Here is a 25880-nt window from a genome sequence, read left to right on the forward strand (position 1 = left end):
TTTTTTTTTATTGTGTGTCACAAAGTATGAAAATTTTTAATAGTGTGTCGCCATAATACAAAGGTTGAGAAACACTGCACTAGTCTATTTCATTAATACATACATTTTGAATTATTTTCTTTTTTCTCTTATTATTTATGGAAGCCAACGTAATTTAAATGTAGTGTAAAAACATGTATGTAAAATAGCACAATCAATTTCAGGTGATAAATTTTAAAAAGTTTCTAATCTCTAGGTCAATGATACTATTATTAATAGAGAATATCATCATAGAAAACAAATTCTTTAATTTTCTTCTTTTAATAATTCAAACATTTTAAGTCGGCATTTAAGTGAAAATAATGTTAATATTAATATAAAGCATAGTAATAATTAACTTGGCTTTACAAAGCATATGCAATTGGCTTCTATAACAAAAATTTTTAAAAATATAATTAGTAGCTATTTAAATATTGGGAGACCCTATTTAGTTATGCTTTATATAGGTAAATAAGACATTGATTGATAGATTATATAATTTTTAATGTAACTTATATCTTAATTCTAAAAATATATATTAGATACAAGTCAAAAAAATACTGATACAAGATATAAGAAACAATTGTATCTTAGATGCCGTGGGTATCTTAAATATCAGTTTAAGATATTACTCAGCCCTGCCTTGATCATAAATAATTATACTCAATGACTCACTAAGCTTAGAATCTAAAAGTGTCATGTGTGAAGAACTTTTATCATGTTTAAGGATTGTTTTGCTTAAGACATATTTATTATACATAAACGTTTAAAAAAAAAAAAAACAAAAAAGTCCATGATCAAAAGGTCCGTTTTAAAAAAAGTTGGACAAAAATTCCAGATTCAGTTTTTATAGTCAGACAAAAAGTCCAAAAATAAAAAATATTTTATATAATTAATATTTATTTTCAAAATTTAAAATAAATGTAAAAAATAAAAACACTTTTTGTTTTGAATGATTGAAACATCAAATTATAAAAATAATAATGATTATAATAATAATAAATTCAATAATTATAATAGCTAATAAATGTATTTTCTAGACTTAAAAGTTAATTACAAAATGATTTATATTATATTTATAAACAAAATATATAATTTATATAAATTTTAATTTTTAGAATATGTATTGTGAGTTGTGACATTGGTTTATTTGATTTTATAAACAATATATATTTTTTTTTTTATTAAAATCTATATGTTTTTAATTAATTATAAATAATTTTGTAATTAGCTTTAAAAAAAATTGAAGTGTAGCGATTTTTATTCTATATTATACACATTATGTTATTATTCTTCATTTTAGGTATATAAAATGTTTTGTTTTTTCAGACTTTTTGTCCAACTTTTTTGTAAAACGGACTTTTTATCAACCTATAGACTGTCCCCGTACTTTTCGTTAGCGATTCGTCATAAATATATTTTTTTTAATTTGTTCAAAACATTAGGTACACCCAAAAAACATTTAAAAAAAAATATTTTAAACGAATGAAACGCTTGTTTTGTATTATTTAAAAAATACTGTTTTATTTTCACCATCCTGGCACCCACTAGGCACTAATAGTGATGCCTATTATACACTATCTTACACTTGGCTATTAGGTCGTAGTGACCAATGATCATACAGTAGACGAAAGTATTTTACAAAATATATTAATATAGCCAATATAGGTATTTATTTTTGTATATGATCATTAGAATTTATTCATCATAAAATTATAATAGTTAATTGTAGTTCTGGAATAAGGGCAATGAATAAAATTTACCGATTGGGGTACAAATTATACTTGGAGTCTGGAGAATATAAGTAGCGGAGACGAACTTTAAAATATAACCGGTTCGGGAATATTATTTGACCAATCCTCATAATTGTTTCGTCCTGGATAGTCCACCATTCCACCAACTGGCTATAAGATCTATCTATAAATTATATCTATAGTCTGCCGGTCTGGTAATCTGTAGCGTGACTAGCAATTAGCATTACAATATTAACTAATGATTTATGCAAATGTAAATTTTTTATTTACACAATCGTTTTTATGTTTTACAACATTGATATTTGATTTACCTGAATTTTAAAAAAGAAGTTGCAAAATGTCTAAGGGTTATGGCGGACGTGTTATAGCTAATAAACTGCGCAATTTTTCCTCATTGCCAAATCAAATATTCGGCAACACTGTCAGCATCTGTTTATTATTTGCAACGCCATTATCAATGCGTTGTAATCAATTAACCCCGAGTCCATACTACAACAGTACAACTTGCTACATTAGATCAAATGTATTCTGTAGTTTGTACTCTCAATTAGTATTAAAGTATTGTAACTTCTATACTTCTATAGTAATCTTGTATTTTTGTTGCTACTAGCATGGTGCCTAGTAGTTCTTAAAAGCAATTTAAATGTTTTACACGTTTTAATTAATTTTCATATGCATCAATAATGTACATAATATACAATGTTCTACAATGTTGAATACTTATGTGTCATCAAATGACTATAATACTCATATAAATGTAAAATAGATTTTCTTAAATTGATAATTGGATTTTTAAATAATTTGACAATATTCACACTAAATGGCTCAAGAAGTAGTGTACGGGACTCAGGACGACACCCATGTCGTTATGTCTGAGAAAGTACAATCACTAGCTGGTAGTATTTATCAGGAATTTGAAAAAATGATATCCAAATATGACGAAGAAGTTGTGAAAAATTTAATGCCATTGGTTGTTAACGTTTTGGAATGCTTAGACCTTTCTCATACAGAAAATCAAGAACACGAGGTAGAAGTTGAGCTATTACGAGAAGATAATGAACAATTAGTTACTCAGTATGAGAGAGAAAAACAACTACGAAAATCTGCAGAACAGGTAAGGCTTAAATTATTACTAAAATGTCATTCAAATTCCCAAATATGTTTAGACTTCATTCAGTTTGTATCTAGGAATAAAATTATTTGAGACTAGAACTTCACTCTTATAGATTATGTTGTATTTATTTATAATTTTTAATTTTATTCATACCTATCAAAATCATAATTAATTATTTAATGCAAATAAATATAGTTTGGCTAATGTTTGAATTCTTTATTAGGTACTGAGTTAAGGTAATGGTGATATATGACCTTTTTGAAGGATAGCTAAATTATTTACCTTTTAGAATGTTCACAAATAACTATCCTATTTGACATTGACAATTGTAAAATTGTCATTTATTGATTTTAACATTTCAAAAACTAGAATATATAATAAAAATATAGGCATTTTTATATTATTAATGTTGGTTCTTTATTAATTATTAAACATTTATTATTGAGTTATCTTGTATGTATGATAATTTTTATTTGTTTTAACTTGCCTATTGTATTATTAATATAATTTTTATAATGACTTATAGTATAACAAAATATTCAATTTTTTTTATGAAGTTTACCTAATTTATATTTTCCTTGTAAAATACCTTCTACCTTAATTTAGAACAATTTATAACATCCTTTAAAAGCCCATGGAAGCTTGATGCTTTTTATCCTAGCTCAAGTTTTTCTTTATTCGTGGTTTTGGCTTAGTATAGTCCTAAATATTTGTGTATCCCTTCCTTTCTATTACAATTATACAAAATATATTTAGTAATATATTATTATTACCAATGAACTACAAGTAATATCAAAAGTAAAAATGAACTATGCACACACTGAGATTTTTAAAACCGATTTTGATATAATAAATATAACATAATTATAAAAATGGGTGAGTTAGGATTAAAATAAATATTACATCTACTAAACTAATATTTTAAGGTACACCTGGCATCTTTAAAGTGAAATATTAATTGATATCCCTTTTATAGAAACTTCTGGAAATGGAAGATTATATTGAAGATGAGAAAAAAGATTATCAAAGTAAAATAGAAAGTTTAGAATCAATTGTTAGAATGTTAGAATTAAAATCAAAAAATGCTTCAGACCACGGTAAGTATCTAACATAAATATTAATAATATTAGTGCCTAAATTTTTTTTTTTTTTTTTTGAGTATATTTGCTGTTGCCACATAGCAACGCTGGGCGCTTATACTACCTATTTTGAACCTTTTTTTTTATTCCTTTTTTATTTCAACAGTAAAAGTATACACAGATATTTTTTTATAAATTTAGTCTATAAACGTTGCCATATATCCATGCTAGGCGCTAATAGGTTAATACATAAACTGTTATGTATAATTTATTATTGGAGTTTAAGCCTGTGATTTTATTATAAATAAATACTTTATGTGGATAATCTGGTTTACTATAGTAATGTGCAAGACTAATAAAGCTTCATACCTAAGTTTATTATATTATTCATGGCTTTTAATTTTTAGTGTAATAAATTAAAATAATTATACATTTTTGATTCATTTTGAGTACTATTTTATCATCTTGAATTATTATTTTATTTTTGCTTTGTAAGTGAAATTTGTTTCATGTGGCTGCCACACCAACATTTTCTCTGTCTATCTCCCACATAATATAGGAACAAAGAGATTCTGTATTTCCACAATTGTAATTCTAGTTCAGTTTAGGGCAAAGGCGCCTATTTTATATTTTATAAAAAAGAATATTTGTTTTGCATTGACTGGATAGATTTTTAATGTTTACATATTTTTATAAATATATTTTTTAATTTTAAATAATTTTGATTATTTTTAATCATTAATAACTTATTCGAAAATGTAAATATTTTAAAGATCTATACGGTCAATGCACAGGAAATATTCTTTTTTATAAAATTTATAATAAGAGCATTTGCCCTAAATTGAACCAAAGAAATGCAACCGTAGAAATACAAAATATCTTTGTTCCTATATTATGTGGGAAATAACAATTACAGAGAAAACAAATATTGGTGTGGTGACCCCTTAATTATTTTTTGATAGATTATTATATATTGTATATTTTTTTAGATGAAATAAAAGTGGTTATAATAAAACATTTGTTTATATATAATAAACACAATAATATCTACACATATACAAATTAGGCATTTTCATACAAACTGTGCTACTTTTACAAGCCAATTTAAACATAATATTGTACTTAACTTGAGGAGCGTAGGGGGGGGGGGGGTAAAAGAATGTATTTGTTAATATTGTCACTAATTTACCCGATTGTTGTGTTTTACCATACATTTGTATGCCTTAATATAAGGCAGATTTGATGGGATAGGCTCAAGCTATCCTTCTGCATATGTTTAAACTGTAGATTCAGATAGAAGACTTGAGAAGAATTATCATTTAAAATAGGGGTGTTCAAACTAAAGTTTGTAAATAGATTTTATCCAGACTTTTGAAGGATGTTAAATAATCTAAAAACATGTATAATATTCCAAATGTTTATCGCATACATTTGTTATATATTAGGTATCATTTGAATGTTAGTTCAATGTGCTAAAGTGCACATTGAATGAACTAACATTCAAAAAATTAAAAGCTCTTACTTAAAGTAGTAAGAGCTTTTAATTTTTTTTGATGATTTTAGAATAAAAAAACTTTGGTGACCCCTAGTTTTAGGTGTTTTGAATTACAGTGAAACCTCCCTTAACGGACGCTTCCGAATAGCGGACATTTTTAATACTTTTATATAGGAAAACTACTAAATACCGGACATTTTTATGGTAATATAATTTTTGATTTTGACAATTTTTATCGTAAATATACTAGAATAATCCTGGAATACCTATTAATATTAATAAATATCTATATCTGTCTAATCTAATTTTACTACTAAACATTATTATACTATGTGCAATCATAGTTTATCTTATCTTTCTATTATAACATGGATAAAAATATTTTTCTAGTTTATGTTGCGTGAAGTTATCATATTCGTATTTAGTTGTGCATTGTGTGATTCTATTACATATCAACGTATTCGCAGTTGAATTAAAAAATTACCATAGTATACAAAATTACTATCAAGGTCTTAAACAAGCTAATAACTGATTTTTTCAATAAATGTTAATTTTTATCTTCAAATTAATTTTAATATGTACAATTAATATTTGTATTAAAATAATACAAATATACATATTATATCATTATTATACAACGAGTAGTTGGAGTATTATATAAATATTATGTAGTTATTTATTTTTCCAAATTTTTTTCCACTCCAAATAACCGACTAAATGATAGCCACCAAGAGTGTCCGGTATTTAGAGGTTTCACTGTATTTAAATATTTAATGCTTATTATAAAACTGTTACTAAAACAGTAATACTAACAGTAAAAATCATAACAATTTGACTTAGAAGATAATTTTTTTTGTCCTCTTCACTAAGTATGCATATGTCCTACAAGTTGCTTATGTTATTCATTTTTTTTTATATATTTATGCTTTATAATTAAGGTATTTATTAATTAAATAAACAAATTTAATTTTAACTGAGATACTTATTAATTTAGTTTCCAATTTAAGTATAGTATATTATGTATATTATTTGAAATATATTTTATGTAGTACTAGCATTTTATGTTTCATATTAATTAATTTTATATGTCTGTTATTAGTTTATAGATTGGAAGAAAAAGAACAAGATATGAAACAAGAGTACACAAAATTGCATGAACGATACACAGAATTATTTAAAACTCACATGGATCATATTGAACGTACAAAAATTTTAATGGGTTCTGGTGATCGAATGGATAATCCTAGAAGTATGCGTATGCCTTTTATGAGCATGGCCCATATGAATCGGTAATAATAAAACATTTTTTAAAACAAGATTTTTATTTTACTAAAACTACTGTTATTATTTTGTTATTTAGATCTTCTGGACCAGTTTCATTTGGGTTTAGTTCCCTTGAAAGTCCATCTACACTGAAGTCTATTGATGGATCCAATGAATATCCATTAGTTATATCTAATTCTCCTCCAGGCAGTATGCATTCCAATTCTAGTCTGAAAAATGAATTACAAACCCAAGTAAGTAATAATACATATAGTTTATTAGCTAAATTATTGACATTTTGGTTATAAATTTTAAATACATGGTACAATACCATTTTTCAACTGTTACAAAATTGAGTGATTTTTAAGTGAGTTATGAATATGAAAGTATTAAATATTTGAAAATGCTCATAATTCACTTAAAAATTAAAATATCCTAAAAAACCAATGAGAGAACTCAGATAATGTTTTTACATAAAAGTTTGATAATAGGTCAATTCAATCTAATATCAAAATTAAAGGCACACTATTGAAACTGGTGAACGAAAATTTACTATGTCGTATGAGTGTAAGACTGAAACAACACACGCGTGTGCAATGTCCTCTTAATTGATCATGCAACTGATTTAGAACCATCTCTCAATAAATAGCTGAGAATTAGTTCAGTAACTATGCCAATGGTCGGGTGTGCATATGTAACCAATAGCATAATAGTTTACAGGTTATAGTAACTAGGTAACTTATATAATATGCCAAACAATATAATGTAAAAATATAAAAATAGAGTGTCCCTTTGTATTAAAATTAGCTATGAGATTTATGGGAAGGGAAGTTTCTACCCAAATTGGTTAAGAAGGATTAATATTTATTTGAACTATTATAATTTACTAAACTACAAAATCCTTAATTATTTTATAATTTCACTATAGGATCTTGAAACTTCTGAGGCAGAATCACGTTTACGTGTTGATCAAATATCTGAACGAGGTTGGTCTGAAACTTTAAATTCTATTAGTAAAGCTGATGACAGTAGTCCAGACGAAGTTCCAGAAATAGTAGAAGAAATAGAAGCAGTTTCTAAAAATTCTGTCACGTCACTTAGTGGGCGTAGTCATACACAAAGGTAAACAGACTACCATTAAATAAAAATATTTTATCAACAATTAATTTTAATAATTCAATAATAATTTTATAGAGAACAAAGACCTGCTACTAATGTTTTATATCAAGAATTCAGCTTTCAAGATAATGAAGTACAAGTAGAATTAGAAGAAGTGCCAGAAATTACTGGTAATTATTATATTTATTACATTATTTTAGTTTTTATTTTTTAATTTAGCTTAGTTTTTTTAACTGTAATCTATTTATATTTTATTTTCCAATTTATAGATAATATATAATGTATAATTTTTAAATTTAAATTTTATATATGTTTTAGGAAATTGGGTACATCCTGGAGATTATGCTTCATCTGGTATGAAATATTATGATTATTGTTCTATGCTTTAATTAAATAAAAAAACTTATTTTTATGGCCTTTTTAGTTCTGCTTTTTTTTTAAATTATATTTTGTTTAAAACGCACAGCATTTATTGTTCTTTATTTTTTGCATGTTCTTTTTACATAATTTTTCATCGACAGTTAGCAGTGAGACTGAACCAGAAACTCCACTCTCGATAGGTATGGCATCTCTTCTAGTTTCTTTTTACTAAACATTTATATCAACTAATAATCTTGCGTTTGTCGAAAACTAAAAAAATTAAAAATAGTTGATTAAAAAATTTTAATTTAAGTTTTTGTTTACTTTAACTACTACATTAAAAATATTCTATCATATGACAATAGAAAATGTTATGGATCTATTTTATAAATTATTACATTTTTTACATTTATTTAATGTAGTTATACAGTTTTTTGACTATCAGTATAATTCTATTCTTATTTCTAATATGGAAGTATAGAAATAATATTGTTCAATGCTGTATTTGATTGTATAGAAAAACTATTTAATTTCACACAATATTTTCTTTATGATCGAAGAGAAATAATTCAATATTTTTTTATTCTAAAACTTAAAATATAAACTAATTAATGAATACTATTTAGAAATAGTTAAATAAGCTAAGCATGTGTGCAACTATTTCATTTATTTTTATCTGTTAAATAAAATTAATTTAGAAACTTTTTTAATTAGCAATCAGTAATTTATGTATTTTTTCAATGAAAATCGATTTAATAAAATAATATTTTTATTCAGAAATAAATATTCACATTGTTGATGTTTTAGTTACTTAACTAAATATTTTAAAATTGGTAGAGTTATGTACTTATGGTATATTTTAATAAATTGCAATTAATACTTATCTTTATATGTATTAATACTTTTGAACACTTATTGAAAAATACAAAAATATTCAATAGTGCTTTAAAAAAAATTTAGAACATATTTAAGTTTAAAAAACAAAAATTACTATAACTATTATTATTTTTTTAAGCACCTATTTTATAATACATTTATTAAAATGCCTAGCTTTGAAATACAGCTTAAGAATTGTCTATTTGCATAATTGTTTTATTTTAAATAATCGCACTATATTATTGAGCTTTCTTGCATGTATTTAATATTTTAATTAAATTCTTTTAAAGAATATCTACTCACTATTAGGGAACAAGAAAATATACTAATGTATTGAAATCTTTTCCTTAATAACTTCAATATAAGCTGTCATGTTCGATAAATATTTTAAAAGTTCTTTATATGTACAACTTTTATTTAAAATAACAAATTATATTTAACTAAATATAACTTATTTCGTATGTTTTTGCTGCTGTAACTCAAACAATATGCTCTTGTGTCCGTCTGAAACCATAAAACAGTTAATGATAACTTTTTCGGTAAGACTAACATCTAACTAACAATTTCTTAATGTTATGTTTTAATATGTATTAACTATTTTTTTTATTGTAACTATTTAAAGGTATGGGAAAAGAAGTTGAGAATCTCATTAAAGAAAATACTGAACTATTGGCTACAAAAAATGCTCTCAACATTGTTAAAGATGATTTAATTATTAAAGTTGATGAACTTACAAGGTATTTTAATTTTTATTTAACATTATTTGAAAAGTAATTCTTACTGTTATTATTTACAATTCTTTCTAAGACTTTTTAAATATTTTCATCTCAGAAACATAAATAATTTATAAATTAAAAAAAAAATGTATTTTCCATAGATGTATAATATATATCTATAGTATTTTCCTTGAATTTATAAAATCTATTTTAAAATTTGACTTTTGTCTAATAACATATTATTCTTAAAATGGTTATGAATTGTACATTTTTTATATATTTTTTATTTTTCATTTTTATTTAGATAAATTATACAATCTATATAAATTTTAATATTATAATAAGCATAAAGGATTAAAAATATATAGTGAATTTTAGACTTGGGATAAGAACCATCCAGTGATGGCATTTTAATGTAGGTGTGTCATTACTTAAGTTTACAGAGTCATTAGGCTATTGTCGCTTGAGAGTCCTGCAGGGATTTCTAGGTAAGGAGATAAACAATAGATTTTGAACATGGAGAATAGAATGATTTTGCAGGTGATTTCTAAATGTAGAGTAGTGAAGTTTGCTTCTTCAGTAATTGTAGGAATATGGTGATCATTAGGGCCTGGATTTATATGCAAATGCATATTCTTCTATAATTAACCTAGAATAATTTTGATTATAAATGTTGACGTTTCGTAATAAGTAGATTCTATGGTTAGTTTTTTTTTTTGCATAATTTTGCATATTTGAACAAAAATTCATATTTCTTTATAGTTATATAAATGTTGCATATTCTACAATTCATAGATTTTACGTCTGTAAAAATATCTACTAGTCCAGTCAAATTAGACCAAAAATCGACAAAGTTCGGAACTAATTCCACAAAACTGGATTTTGATTTTTTTTTAGTTTTTAAGTTTACTTATAAACATACTTAAAGTCCTGACACCTACCCCTTGTGCATAGTCCTCCACCCTTCTTTATAGGGTGGTATGCCCCTTTCATTATTTTCACTTATAACTCGTCAGATTTTCAACTTACAATAAAAATACCTATTACCAAAATTAAAAACCATACAATTTACCATGGAATAAATAATATTATTAATTATTCTGAATTTTAAAATAATAATTTTATATAATACTTTACTTAATTAATTTATAATATTTTTATATACTTACACAATGTAAGACAAATTATTTTGCATATTTTTTGTATATTTATGATATAAAACTACATATTTTATATATTTTTGTTGCATATAACCGGGCCCTTGCGATCAGTATGAAGAATGTAATTTGATATGTATAGAGACACATTAATAATAAGTCTTAAGGTTTTTGATTAGAAGATTTATATTTTTAGTATGCTCTTTTTTTTGGTAGAACCCCAGAGCTGAATACCATATCACTATATGGATTTTCTTATATCTAAAAATAGAAAAACATATTAAACTCAAATTTAAATAATTTACAATGTATTTGGGAGAAATTTAATTCTATTATATAAACAAGAATAAGAATATAAATTCAAATATTTGTTTATAGGTAAACATATTTATTGTACAATGTTTCATAACATACTATATATTCAACACATTTTATTTCTTTAATATAAAATAAAATAAATATCTAATGTATAGTTAATCAGTGTTGGATTTGGTTTTTGTTTATAGACTATGTAACCAATATTTAATAATTTTAATTTTATATTTTATTAGATTTAATTCTTGCATATTAGATATAAATGTTCAACAATTTCCATTTAAAAAACAGTGTTGGGTACTTTTTGAATAACTTTTAATAATATTTTTATCAAAATGAATGTTTAAAATATATTGATTTTTCAATTGTTTTTATTTTTTTTAAATTAAATTAGTGAGCAACACATTTTGCGCGAAGAGTTAAAAGCTTTGCAAACACTAAATGTTCGTTTGGCTCAAAAAGCATCTGAAGTCGAAGAAGAGTTAAAAAAAACAAAGCAAGAATTAGAACAGCTGAAATTGAATAAATCTGATTCTGATGTAACTATTATATTTAATTAATTAATTATTCTTAATGTTATAAATAACTTTTGTAACTAATAGAAAACCATAATTTAATATTTAATGATATGTTATTAAATAATAATTTTGATAAATATTGTTTTATAATGAAGTATTTAAATAAAATTTCAGGAAGAAAAATCATATGCAGAACGTAAAAGATTTACCCGTGTTGAAATGGCCAGAGTTATTTTAGAACGAAATAAATTTAAAGAACAACTAATGGATTTAGAAGAATCACTTCGTTGGCAAGAAACTGTCCGGGCCATTCGATTGGAGCCAAATGAGAAAAAAAAACAGGGTGTGTGGAGACTGTAAGTGATTAATTATTTGGTTTCTGAATGGTGTAAAGAGAGTGCTTCATTATCTATCGCACAAAAACCAAATCAATCAAAATATGAATATGCACAAATAACTTTTGATTTTGGTATAATTCAGTAGCTTTGTATATTAAATTATTATTATTTTATTTTATAATTGATTTAGTTACTTTATAGAATAAAATATCTCTTACAGTTTCAGCAACTTATTTGGAAGTAGTGTCAAACCAAACGACACTGGACTTGGAAGTGGAGATAGCGGAGGAGGCGTAGTTACGCGTCCAAGATCAATACATTATGATCCATCATCTCATCAAGTGGGTCCCTCTAGCATAATGAAAAGACGTAGTATGATAGAAGGAGGAAGATATAGTAGATATGAAGATGACATGTGAGTATATTATTATATAGTTTGTATTTCTCCAGGACTAATCTTTTGCATGGCTATTGGGTTTACTAACAAAACATAAAATACATTTATATCGAGCTAAAAATAATGTCTATGCTCATTGCTGAGAATTAAAATACATATATTTTTTAAACTATTTATGTATTTATTTTTCTTTAAAATTTTCGGGATAGTGATCTTTATTTTATTTATTCAATAATATTGGTTAATATTCGGTTACAGATTGGAATATTATTTTTATAATTCTAGTCAAACAATATCTCGGCATAAACATTTGAACTTTATCATATAATATATGTAAAAATATCCACACATCCAAAAAGAAATTTAATTAGGTTAGTCCTAGAGAAATTTTATGTATAACTTTCTATTATTTTAATGAACTTTGTTTAATTATATTTAGGTTTAGTGACAAAGCTAAGCGTTCTGATCGACGTGTCCATTTTGGAAGAATACGTACTCATATTCCTAGAGAAGAAAGCTGGTTACAAGCTTATGGTTGGAGTATGCCAGCTGATCCTTCAAATGGTAGACCCCTTTTAAGTATGCCACATCAATCTAATAGTCAAAGTACAAACTATCCTGTACCGGTTCTAGTAAACTGTTGTTCACCGCTTGCTGATACTGAACCTGGAATGAAGGTAAATATTAATTTAATTTATTCTTCATATTTTATTTTTCTAATATAATAATTATTATATTACTAATAAACATATTTTTTTTTTTGAATAAATTCAAGTCAGATGACTATCCTAGTTTCTAAGTTTAATAACATCATTTATAATTTTTTTTATTATTGTTTAAACTTTGTTTTACAATTAGTTATGATAATTAAAATATTAGTTTAAAAATAATTTGTGATTAATTGACTGATGATTAAAGAAAGATAAAGCATGAAGTATATTATTTTTTTGTTGAAATGAAAATATACTTTGGATATTTAATGAAATAATGAAGTATTTAAAAAGGGAAAATTGGTAAATACATTATGAAAATAATTTATAGGGAAGTTTAATTAAGAGCATATATGAGTAATGTTACAAATTATAGGGTTGTTGTGAAGTGCGCAAAAAAGAGAATTATTTAATGAGAGAGAGAAAGGTGTGGCTAAATCAGAAATGAAAAAACAAAACATTTATAAATAAACCTCTAATTTGTATAAATTTTGTATTATTTAAGTGCCTAAAAATATTTAAAATTATATTTCAATTAAAAATTGAATGTTATGATTTTTGGTAGCCAGTCAAAGTTATGAACTAAAAAGAATATCTAATTTTTGGAAGAAATGTCAAGAATTTATTTACAAATTTACTAGTGTTAAACTAAAACTTGTATTACATGTTACTATATTAGATTAAAGATTTTTTATAAAGTAACTTGTTTATTATATAAATAAATTAAAATAATACTATTATTTTGAACATTTAACTAAATATTTTTGTTTATCTTAGATGTGGTGCGCTACAGGAGTTAATCTTAGTGGAGGTGTTACCAAAGATGGTGGTGAAATTGTTGGGGCTAGTGTATTTTACAATAATAATAACAATAATAATATGGAAGAACCCATCAGTAAAAATTCAGAATTTCAAACTACTATTGATGAAAGCTTAGAAATGAAAAAATTAGATGAAGAGTTAAAAGTAATATTTTGTTTCAATTTTTCTATAACTACTGTGTATTTATATTAACTCATTAATTTAATTCTTTTAGGAAAATAGTAGAACAAACGTTGAATCAGAATTAGTTCTATCGTCACTTATTTGGATATGTACTACAACTAATAATAATACTAAAGTAGTTATTATTGATGCCAATAAACCTGATATTGTGTTAGAGACATTTCATATTTCCTGCCAAGCTCATATTGGTTGTATTGCTTCAGTACCAGGTAAATAATATAATCTATACTTTGTTTAGAAAAAAATGCGTTGTTGCCCGATAAAAATCTGTTCTTCTGTGCATCTCCACTTGGCATCCTGCCATTGAAACCAGTTCAATTATAACAGATTGTCACATGGGGATGTGCAGAATTTACTGGACAGAGTATATATAGTATGTGTTATAGTAGTATAAAAAATATATATTCTATATTTGTCCTGTATAGGTCATACATACATATTCCTTTCTAAATATTATGAACACACTTTTTATGATTATAACATTCATACCAAATGTGTTTTACAATATTTTATAGGGGCTTTAGAAAATGATTATGTGGATAATGATGTTATAAATTGTGAGCCTGAACAAACTGAAGAAGTTACTGAAGAAGACAAGCAATTACCAAAAGATAAAAATTCGGATGTTGAAATCGGCAAAATTATGTTTGTTAGTTGTGCAGCTGGTAGTGAAGAAACTTATTTAGATGATAGTCATAAATCAGATGAAATATTAAATGACATCAACTCTGATAAGGTTGATGATGGTAATTATCTTTTATTTTTATGATAGCTTATATTTTTTAATGCCTGAATTGCTGCTTGTTGTGTTTGTGCTATTGTTTGTATTTTGCTCTTAGAAGATAGCATATCAGATTCTGTTCAAGCAAATAATAATAGCTGTGAAATACCAAGAAGACCTAGCCTATTGAAAGAAGGTATCATAAAGGATGGAATATCTGACCCTCTAAATGGTAATTGATTTCTAAATAAAATTTCTATTATTAATAGAACATATGCTTTATATTTGTCTTATGAATAATAATAATCTCACCATTTTATTTTATGACTAAAGTAATTTAAATTAATTTTAAATTATAACTAAATAACCCCATTTGACTTTCTTAAACAAAAATTAATATTAACGACATTACTACATTAGATATGATAGAAAAGAAATATAAAAAAAAAATAGAATTTTAAATGTAGTGTGCACAATTTTCCATTAATAACTATAGTTTTTCAGTGACATGTTAACAGGGTAGTCAACTAAGCTTGGGCCTGTTCAATTTTTATTTAACTTGTTTTTTTTTTTTATCATAAATAAAAATGTTATTTTTAATATTTATTATTAAATATTATTATCATACCCATCTGATAGAACAAATGTTCCCTAATATTTATAAATACACTACACACTACAGAACAAAACGAGCCTACCCAATTATTTTGTGCTGGACATGCCACTGTAGCTTTTTCATTGATTTAGAAACACATAAACTTTTCTTGATTCTTAAAGTATATTAAAATGTATTTAATTATTGTTACTAATAATCGATGTATTTCAAACTAACATTCAAATATTTCTATTTGCTAGTTAAACAGCTTTAAGTATTCTATTGAGAAAACAGTGTATAGTACATTGTTTTTATATTAAGATTTTTAATTTCCATACTCTTGTAGGCAGGTAGTTATATTATTTTAATTATGATTGATATGAGTTACAAAAAATATTTTTAAATTATTTCATAATATTCTGTTTACTTCACAATAAATAAATATTATCATGAAAAATGTATTAAAATGTATCTTGTCCATAAGGTTAAGGCTTTGCAAGCTTTATACTAATTGGTGTTTGTAAAAGTTAATAGATTTATTATAATTTAAGCACTGGTGTGGTTGTATTTCAATTATTTTTTGTTTAGATGTCTTTATTACTAGTATTAACTATTTATTGATTTTTAGATCCGAGTTGTAATTTATTTGAGTTTATACATGTTTAGGTAATATTAAGTAAAATTATGTTGAGTTAATATTTTTATACACCATTATTAACTATTCTAATTTATTTTAATTATTTATTATTTATATTTATTATTCATCTATTTTAGAAAACGGAATAGCAAAAGAAGATCTAGATAATATGTCAAGTGTCTTACCTACTATTTGGTTAGGATTTGAAAATGGTTGTATATTTGTACATTCTGCTAAATCACAGTGGAGGCGATGTTTACATTCAGTAAAATTAAAAGATGCTGTGTTGAGTATCATGTAAGGATATTTTACCTATATCAAAATTAGTATATTTGGTTTAACGATATTTTATTTTTAGTTATGTTGATGGTCGTGTTTTGTGTGCTTTGGCTAATGGAACAGTAGTTGTATTTCGACGTGATGATGAAGGTCGATGGGATTTAAGCAAATATCATAGTGTGACATTAGGACCGCCTCAAAATGCAGCTCGATGCCTTGTATCAGTAAATAGCAAACGAGTTTGGTGTGGTTATAAAAACAAAGTACACATTATTCATCCACGTTCATTAGTTGTTATTGTATGTATAATAAATATTAATAATTTATGGTATGACATTTTTGAAATAAAATACATAATTATGAAATTATGTATAAATATTTTAGCATACATTAGAAGCACATCCTCATAAAGAAAGTAAAGTTCGCACCATGGTTTGGGTAGGAGACGGCGTTTGGGTATCCATAAGACTTGACTCAACAATAAGACTTTATCATGCATATAATTATAATCATTTACAAGATGTTGATGTACAACCATTTATTATCAAAATGCTAGGTAAATCTTTTTTTCTATAATTAATTAATTAACAAATTAATTTTCTTAAATTTAATTAAATTAATTTATTATTTTTATAAACAGGATCTGATAAACCACAACTATCGTGTATTAGGATAACAGCAATGCTAGTTGCTTCTAACAGGCTATGGATTGGAACTGGAATTGGTGTAGTTATATCAGTCCCTCTTTTAGATAGTAAGACATATTTATTTACTTAACATAGGATTAAATTATTTTTCTCTTAATTTTTTTTCCTATGTTTAGAAGGTCTCTTAGGATTTCCAATTAATAAAGAAGTGAAAGTATATTCTGAACCAAAAACTCAAGAGATAACACCAAGTAGTTTCATACCATATTGCTCAATGGCCCACGCTCAACTATCAGTACACGGATTTAGAGATTCTGTGAAGTTTTTTGTATCTGTACCAGGTAAATTAAATGAATAAACAAATTTCTGAAATCTTAAAATGCCTGATATTTATATTTATAAAATATTTATTGTAAATCGTTCAATAACAAATTTAACATATTATACAATTTAAACTTAAAAAAATTGGTTATAATAATTAATGGTTACATATAATATTTGTGCATATTGTTTCAATTTCCTTAATAAGCACATATTATTAATAATTTATTATAATAATATGAGTTGGTTTTTTCTACTTTTATTTTTATTTCTTCTTATTAAAGTTATTACAAAACTATTCGATAAATTAAATGTTTTGCAACAGAATAACAAATAAGTCATTTCACAGTGATGCAACTAAACCTAAGATCTTAGTATGCTACAATTATTCAGGCTCCATATTCCTCAAACTTAACATGATGCCAATATTTAATTCTAATTATTAATACATGTTTCAAATAAATGTTTGACAGATTTTGCTATTATTTCTAATAACTATTTTATAATTTCATAACAATTTGTTTTATATAATGTCTATCAAAGATTGCTGGGAATTTGAATTTATTACATTAGAGGTTGAAAAGTAATAACATCACTGCCTATTAATTTTACAATTTAATTCTAGTGATGTATAAAACCATATAAATTAACTTCTAATTTACTTATAATAAACACATTTACATCACTTTTATAACCCAAAACTCACCTTACAAAACATAAGTATTTATAACTATTGTTATAAATTGTTAAAAACCAACCATTCTAATAACACTTCCTGTGGTAGGATTACCATTCATAAAATGTCATATTTCATCTACTTCTGTCCAGATTTTTTAGAATTCTGTATTCTAGTTAATAACTTAAATAAAATTCACATTGTTATAGCTGAAATCTACTTTCCTTCTAAACATATATTTACAAATTATTTTAATATTTTTGGTAACAATTTTATTATTTTATTGATGACGAGTGGTAACTAGTGCTAACATCTTCCATGGTATATGCTATCTCAACAATTTTTATGGATTTGCTCTAAATAGTTTTGTATTAATAAATCAATTTAAAATTCTAACTTTTTCAAGCCTAACTTACTAACAAATCTCATTCCGTGAAAACCTGTATATTTTATAAATATCTTTATTTATTGCAATGGTTGGTTCCTATTCACATTTATTATAATACTAATACCTTCTTAAATAAAATTCTGACTAATTCTTTAGTTCTACTAACAATCAACGTTTTCTCCCTTCCTACATTCAGAATTATTTAATTATACTACTGATAAGTAAAAATGTAATGATCTTATAAATTTAAAATCAAGTGGCAATTTAGGATCTACTGTAAACAATTTTATTAATATCATCCAAGTTGCTACATGATCTTCCTAATTCTTATTTCTTCCTACATCTGAATGCTTTAGTTTACCAGAACACATTCATGGAATTGTAAGAAACACAAATCTTTTTGTGTCCCGTATAATTTTAATAAATGTATTTAGCGCCAAATTACTAAATAATTAATGTTAATTGAGTCCCATAGTATTGGTTCTATAAATAGTTAAGAGCATTTTGAGGTTCAAACTTACCACTTTCATAGATCTTATACAAGAAAAATTAAAATAAATGTAATCTGTTTAGCTGGTTTATTATACATTTTTATAATTTCTTCTGATTTTCATTAAAGCTCTGTCAGCTGTAAAATTATAAATAATTACATACCAAATATATTTGTATTTTTATTGTAGGATCTGGAGGTTTTTCTGCTGCATCTGCCATTCAACAAGACGAACCAATTGTTAAAAGTGTACCTGATGCTGAACATTTGACATCCACATTGATTATAGCTGGTGGTGAAGGTTATGTAGACTTTAGATCTGGTAAATACATTATTTATAATAATTGTTTATTTAAAATAAAAGATTTGTCGGAACAGAAATATTTAAAATGTTTTGTCTGTAGCCGATGGGGAAGAAACAAATGATGCAACTTGTCATTTGCTCACTTGGTCTATGTTGTCTAGAATTATTCAACAAGACAATTGCTAAAAAGTTATAAAAATTTCCCTCAAATATTAAAATGGTATTTATAATTATCGGTCCATAATTTTAGCTTTGATTTTCTCTTTTGATACTGATGTGGTTTAACTTCTTGATTTCTGTCTTAAAATATTATCATTTTTATTAGCACTAATAGTTTTAAATAGAATCTAATAAAATTAATCTGTTATGTCATATTTAAACACACCAATATGCCATAGTTTGTTTAGTAACAGCCAATAGGTAATAAACCAAACAGTTTAATTTTTTTTTATTTACTATTTCTTGTTTAATAAAAAATAATTTATTGTTGGCTAAATATTTTAAACAAAATTTTACCCAAATTAAATTTATTCTAACTTTTTAAAATGCTTATTGTAAAATTATAAAAATTACTTCTAAAATATCATTGACTTCAATTCCCAATATATATATATATATATATATAATTCATGATATATAACTAAGCACATTAGTTGTCCTGGAAATAAATATACATCATTGTTTAATATTAACTTTATACATATTAATTGTACAAAATTAATTATGTGGTTACATAGCCATTTATGAACAATTAGTCAATTTACAGAAAAATAGTAATCATAGTAAAATTAAACAATTGTTACTATTCCAAAAAGTTATAAGTAATGATAGACAAAAATTATCATTATTGTAAAATTAATACATTCATTGCTCTATTCGTAATCTAAAAGAAACCTACTAATAGGGGAATTTAAATACATTTTCATAATTTAAATGAAAAAACTGGAATTGCTGAAGCCTCTTATTTTTTCAGTTAGTCTACAAGTAGCATAAATTATGAAACTCCTAAGCCTTCTTCTCTAAATTGTGCCTACTTTTAACAAACAATAATAGTGTTATGCCAAATTTTAATGGTATGCTAATATTTTATTTTTACTTTAATTATATCTATTATATTATCTTGTACAGGAACTATTAAGTGTAAATATACAAATCACAATTTTTTTTTTCACTAATGTTTATCTGATGGCATGTAAAATTGTTTTAAAGCTTAATAAAATAACCAAATGTTGGCACTAGAGATAATAAAAGCACCTCTGTTATACATTGTATATTATACAGGTTGATTCTTTAAATATCCATTATATTATAATAAAATATTTAAAAATAAAAATACATTACTCAGTATACAGCACAATGATTGTGTTAAGTAAATCATCCAGTAAACGTATACAGTGTATTCAAATTATAGTATATTAATTTAATATTATAATTATTTCATGATTACTTGATTCGTGGTTATGATATTGATAATATTGTATAAAAATGACTTTTATTCCTTCAAAAATGTTGAGTATATGCAAATTATGAACCAATATCTATCTTATTTCATGATGTAAATCAACAACAATAATACATTTAAACACCAATATACAATCAATGAAATAATAAAATTCATGATAATTATTGATTAGGATGTGTTTTCTAACAAATGTGTTTACAACTGATAATATATTTTTATTTAATAATATTAATAAATAAATTCGTTTTTTAGATGAACAAGGAGATGGTGACTATTTTGATCGAACAGAAAAAAATCAATTATTCCTCTGGGGAGTTCATTCAGAAGCTAAAAGTAAAGCAAGATTGGATGTCAATTCACTAAATAATACAATTTAGTAAGATAGAATTTTCTTAATTGTTCATATAAAGTGCCATTTCCCAATATTATATTTGATATTTGAACTAAATTGAATCTAACCTTATAGCTGATTCTTCCTCTATAATCTATATAATTTTATTACTATCTATTGCTTTTGTTACCTTATTTATTATTCTCATCTGTTATATTATTATTTACATTATGTTATATTGTGCTGTGATTTATAACTCATTTAGTACATTTTTGAGGTTTTTTTTATAACTAACTGTTGTTTGTTGATTTTTTTTTATTGGACAATATAATTACTTATTTTTAAGATATTTTAATCGATTATTATTTATAAAACATTTTTTTACATTATTGTATGAAACATTTTAGTCAAATCAAGCATATATACATATAACTATATGTGTTAAACAATTTTATTCTAACCAAAATTACTTATTTTAGTTGATTATTATATAATATAAATATAACATAAATAATTATTAATATAAACTGTATTATTTTGTAAATTATTTTAAATTTGTATGTAAACTTTTTAATTTTTGCTTTATTGTATATTTACTTTATTGTTTGAAATACTTAGTGATTTATTATTCATTTATGTAAAAATTATTTTTTTGGACTTTTTAATTTTGTTTGTTATTAAGTTTTAAATTCGTTATTTTTATTAAAAATAAAAATAAAATATGTTTTTGATAATATTATGATATTAATTAAACTTATAAGATAACCACATTTTTAGTCTTTACTATGTTTTTTTTAATCTGCTGTAATGTGTGTTGCTAGACTTATCAACCCTTTGATCTTTTTGTAATAGTTGAAACTATGATAAACATGTTTTCAATTTAGATAAATGATTGTATATTATATTACAATTTATAATAAAATACTAACATCATAGTACTGTACTGTACTATGTTATAGAAAATGTCATTAGCTCAACATAAATACAAATATAATATTTAAATTCAATTAGTGTTCAAAAATATTATGCCTAGTTTTAATATTTGCATCTTACATATAAACCAAACCTTACAAAGTTATGATGTTGTCATAAATTGAGCATGACAGAACAGCATCAGAAATCTAGAAATTAAATTATAAACATTTTTCATAAACGACAATGGTATTTAGCACCAAAATTAAGTGAGTTCTACTCACACCGTGTAAACGTGTTTTGTCTATTTTGTATATGTGTAAGACGTTGATAACACATGCGGGTGCGACGCTTCTTAAATTTAAATAAGCACAATTTAACCTAAACGACATAATATTTTAGAAATATTTTTAAAATTTAGATGGCCCAACATTTTTGAGGGGACTATTTTTTGAACTGGAGGATAGCTAAGCCCTCCTAGTCCCCCCCCCTAAATACGCCTATGATACAATAGATAAGTATAAACATACTAAATAAAAAGACATTGAAATACTCATGGTATATTCTATAGAAATATAAATTACACATTCAAAAAATATTTTCATAAATGTTAACAATATTTATCTGAGAATCATAATTAAATTTATTTTTGGCATTTTGAATTAGTTTACTTTGGTTTTTAAGGTACTGCGTAAACGGATAAAAAAAGCATGCTTAGACATTTCTGAATCTGCAGGAATATAATTTTCATAAAAATTTTGAACAAATTCTTCAATTTTGAATCCAAACTTTTGATATAATATCATAGCTGGATTATTAACGGATACATGTAATGTTATATCTCTAGTCATGCAAGTCTAAAAAGTAAATAAATTTAAATATAGTATATAATCATTAGTTCTTTTATTTTTAATATAATACCTGAATTAAATGGTATATCATAAATTTAGCAATACCAAAATTAGTCCAATGAGGACGAGTGAACAAAAATGTTATATAATTTTCATTTGTGCTTATATCTGGAACCATGAAACCAAAACCAACTATTAAGTTTTTGTATAGAGCAATGACACTAAAGTCTGGGTACAATAGACTTTCAGTTACTATAAAAAAAAATAACAAAATTTTTAAATTTATAAAATACAAATTATTTTATCATAAAATCAATCAATTATAATTGCTTACAATCAATTCCAGGCCAGAAAAATTGTCTTGCCAATGCGTTTATTGAATTTATGTGTTTAGCACGGACATAACTATAGTCGATTGATTGAATTTCCGTAGTTTTAGGCAATCCATTTTTCTGTCTAAAGTGTTCTTTTAATTCATTTAACATTTGTAACCATAGCGGTTTAGTCACCAAATCTCTGAATATATATGGTTTTAAATACCTATACAAAAAATAATGGTACTTTTTAGTAATTTTATTATCTTCTCCAGCATATAAAGAATATGTTAAATTTATTCTGTTTAAGAAATTATAATTAATGTATTTGTGATGCCTGTATTTTTTAAGAGGACACCACAAAAGCATCTGTCATCTTTATTTTATAAGCGTATAAAAACACAAATTTACAAAAAGCCATTGATATTGAATTTAGTTAGTTTTGAATTTTAGTATAAAAGTAAGTTTAAAATTTTTTATAATATTGTAATTTTAAATCAACTTATTAATAAATGTGTAAAAAAATTACGATTGGTCAATTTAACATTGAAATACAAATATAATTGGATTAAGTAATAAATGTAAAATTTTATAAGTATTACCTATGAGTGTAAGGACTAATAATAGTTTTGGGTTTTGAACCGCAAAGAAGATCTCTCAATAATAAAGGACCTGGATTTTCAACATGTTCAATAAATTGTTCTTCTGACTTGCTCTACATCAATGATAATTAAAAAATAATTATTAGTCTCTTAACAATGATTAAAAATGATTATTTACCTGATATCGATTAAATATACTTATATATTGTTCAGAAGCTAGTTGATAATTGATCACATTAGCCGAATTGCCAGCTGATAATTTCTGTAAATTGTTAAGTAGTTTTGATTTAACTTTACAATCACTTTCTACAATATTTTCTGATTGTAAAGATTGAGAAACAGTATTAATAATTGATTTATTAACCAAAACTATCATCTCGTTTTTAGTTTCTTCTGTATTTTTAGCTGAAATAGTGGTTTCCGTTTCAATTTTAACTTCTTTATATTTGTCGTGTTCACGTTTTCTAGAAGAATTAAATGAAAAAACAATAAGTAATTCGTAAATATTTAAAAATAAATATATTATTACTCGTTTAAATTATGTTCGGTGGAATAATCTAAAGTTGGAAACAATTTAATCATGTCACTGTCGATATCCATCGGTGAAAATAATTTTGGCGGTGTACATTCTCTTGAAACACACAATTTTTCTTTTTTATTATCACTTGGTCGTATAATATTTTTATTACTCAATCTTATTTAGAATAAAAACTTCATTAATGCAATCTAAATATATTGATATTCAATATGTTTCAAACCAAAAGAAGAGAAAAATCTTCAGAGTAAGATTTTATTTAAAAGACAATAATTAAATCCAATGTTTCTCTAGAAATTGGGAGCTATAATTCTGATACACCTCCATAAACTGTTGATTTGCTACTTCTCCCTAACTTATCATTGCTTAGAAGAATAGTTCTGTTATTCCTACTTTGAGTACCTTTTAATGCAGCATTAGTATATTGTTAAAATAAATCATAAATGTTAAATATTAATTATTAATATAATGATATAAATTACCTTGCAGTAATATCACTTTGGTTGCTATTATTTAAAATATTAGATACATAATCATTAGAAGAATTAATATTATCTTTTGATATATTTGTTGACTGTACATAATTTATTTGATTTTTTTGATTTTCTAACAATGCATCTTTTAATAATCTAATAAAAAATATTTTAATAAAATATTATTATTCATACAACGCCTTTTGAAAATATACTAGAATAAAACTCACTCTGTTGTTACATCGATAGCATATAAGCTACAACTAGATAACTCGTTATTTACATTTATTTTCTCTAGATTTGTTGTTTTAGAAACATCTGATGATATTGAATCTGTTTTTAATGATTTATTTATTGCATCGAAATCTTCATCGTCCAATTTGGCAGTATTATACTTCTGATCATACTTTAAAAACAAATAAATTATTTTTCTAATTATTTCACAGTATTTTTTTATAACAGATTTATATTTTAAACTTACTTCATTTCTTTTATTGATTGGTAAACAATAATCATGTTCTTTCTCAAACCATTCATTGAATCCTAAAAATGTGTTTTTGCTTTTAGTTCTCAAGCGTTTTGTTATTGAACGACGATTTCTATTTGATTTCTTGTGCACATGTAAGTAGTCTGTATAACTACCCGTATTAATGGTCAGTTCCATATTAATGTAGGTGACAATAATAGTAGAAAATAATATGTAATCTCTACATAAGCCTAAATGGATCGCTTCACATCAAATAATCAAATAAAACAAACGTTAATAGAAAATATACAAAAAATATAAGGTTTATTATAGAAAGAAATAAACTAACGATAAAATAAAATAATATAACAATAATTAATAATCAATTAACTCGTTTCAAATTATCATGGAGACACTTAAAACATTACTTAAATGTTAAGTTATTTAGTCTATAACGTTGGGTGTCGTTGAAAAGTTCAAATACATTTTTATTTTAGTTGTTAAAACTTATTATAGTATTGTTGATTGTAGAAGCACATGGGTTGTGGAAATATCAAAATATGGATTGCACGGAATACTTTATTATCAGTTATCACAATATACTTTATGATAGATTATCTCTGTCAGGTATGTGGTTCAATA

General features: G+C 24.4%; 2 protein-coding genes across 9 annotated transcripts; one reads left to right on the forward strand and one right to left on the reverse strand.

Annotated features, from left to right (window-relative positions):
* Positions 1–2270: 2270 nt before the first annotated feature.
* LOC113553548 (JNK-interacting protein 3) lies at positions 2271–21530 on the forward strand. Of its 7 annotated transcripts, XM_026956959.1 has the most exons (26): positions 2271–2886; positions 3863–3983; positions 6560–6749; positions 6821–6977; positions 7652–7845; positions 7918–8012; positions 8161–8196; positions 8364–8402; positions 9600–9617; positions 9701–9815; positions 11661–11805; positions 11959–12140; positions 12343–12537; positions 12959–13196; positions 14007–14195; positions 14266–14443; positions 14750–14980; positions 15074–15187; positions 16325–16484; positions 16546–16765; positions 16851–17022; positions 17107–17220; positions 17290–17454; positions 19179–19310; positions 19393–19512; positions 21007–21141. In XM_026956959.1, the coding sequence occupies exons 1-25, from the start codon at positions 2593–2595 to the stop codon at positions 19476–19478; spliced, it is 3780 nt and encodes a 1259-aa protein (XP_026812760.1). In that variant the 5' UTR covers positions 2271–2592; the 3' UTR covers positions 19479–19512; positions 21007–21141. The 7 variants fall into 7 exon arrangements, with proteins under 7 accessions (XP_026812760.1, XP_026812726.1, XP_026812734.1 ...); XM_026956925.1 differs by lacking the exon at positions 19393–19512 and having other exon boundaries at positions 21007–21530; XM_026956933.1 differs by lacking the exon at positions 19393–19512 and having other exon boundaries at positions 15077–15187; positions 21007–21530.
* A 1027-nt stretch (positions 21531–22557) lies between these two features.
* LOC113561091 lies at positions 22558–25811 on the reverse strand. 2 transcript variants are annotated; one of them, XM_026967309.2, is made up of 10 exons: positions 25254–25811; positions 25003–25178; positions 24782–24928; positions 24294–24395; positions 24129–24228; positions 23943–24026; positions 23765–23877; positions 23183–23388; positions 22919–23100; positions 22558–22854 (listed from the first exon to the last, which is right to left on the reverse strand). In XM_026967309.2, the coding sequence occupies exons 1-10, from the start codon at positions 25434–25436 to the stop codon at positions 22660–22662; spliced, it is 1488 nt and encodes a 495-aa protein (XP_026823110.1). In that variant the 5' UTR covers positions 25437–25811; the 3' UTR covers positions 22558–22659. The 2 variants fall into 2 exon arrangements, with proteins under 2 accessions (XP_026823110.1, XP_026823109.1); XM_026967308.2 differs by having other exon boundaries at positions 22559–22854; positions 23943–24228; positions 25254–25809.
* Positions 25812–25880: the final 69 nt, after the last annotated feature.

Source organism: Rhopalosiphum maidis, chromosome 1, assembly GCF_003676215.2.
Source record: "Rhopalosiphum maidis isolate BTI-1 chromosome 1, ASM367621v3, whole genome shotgun sequence".
NCBI lineage: Eukaryota > Metazoa > Arthropoda > Insecta > Hemiptera > Aphididae > Rhopalosiphum > Rhopalosiphum maidis.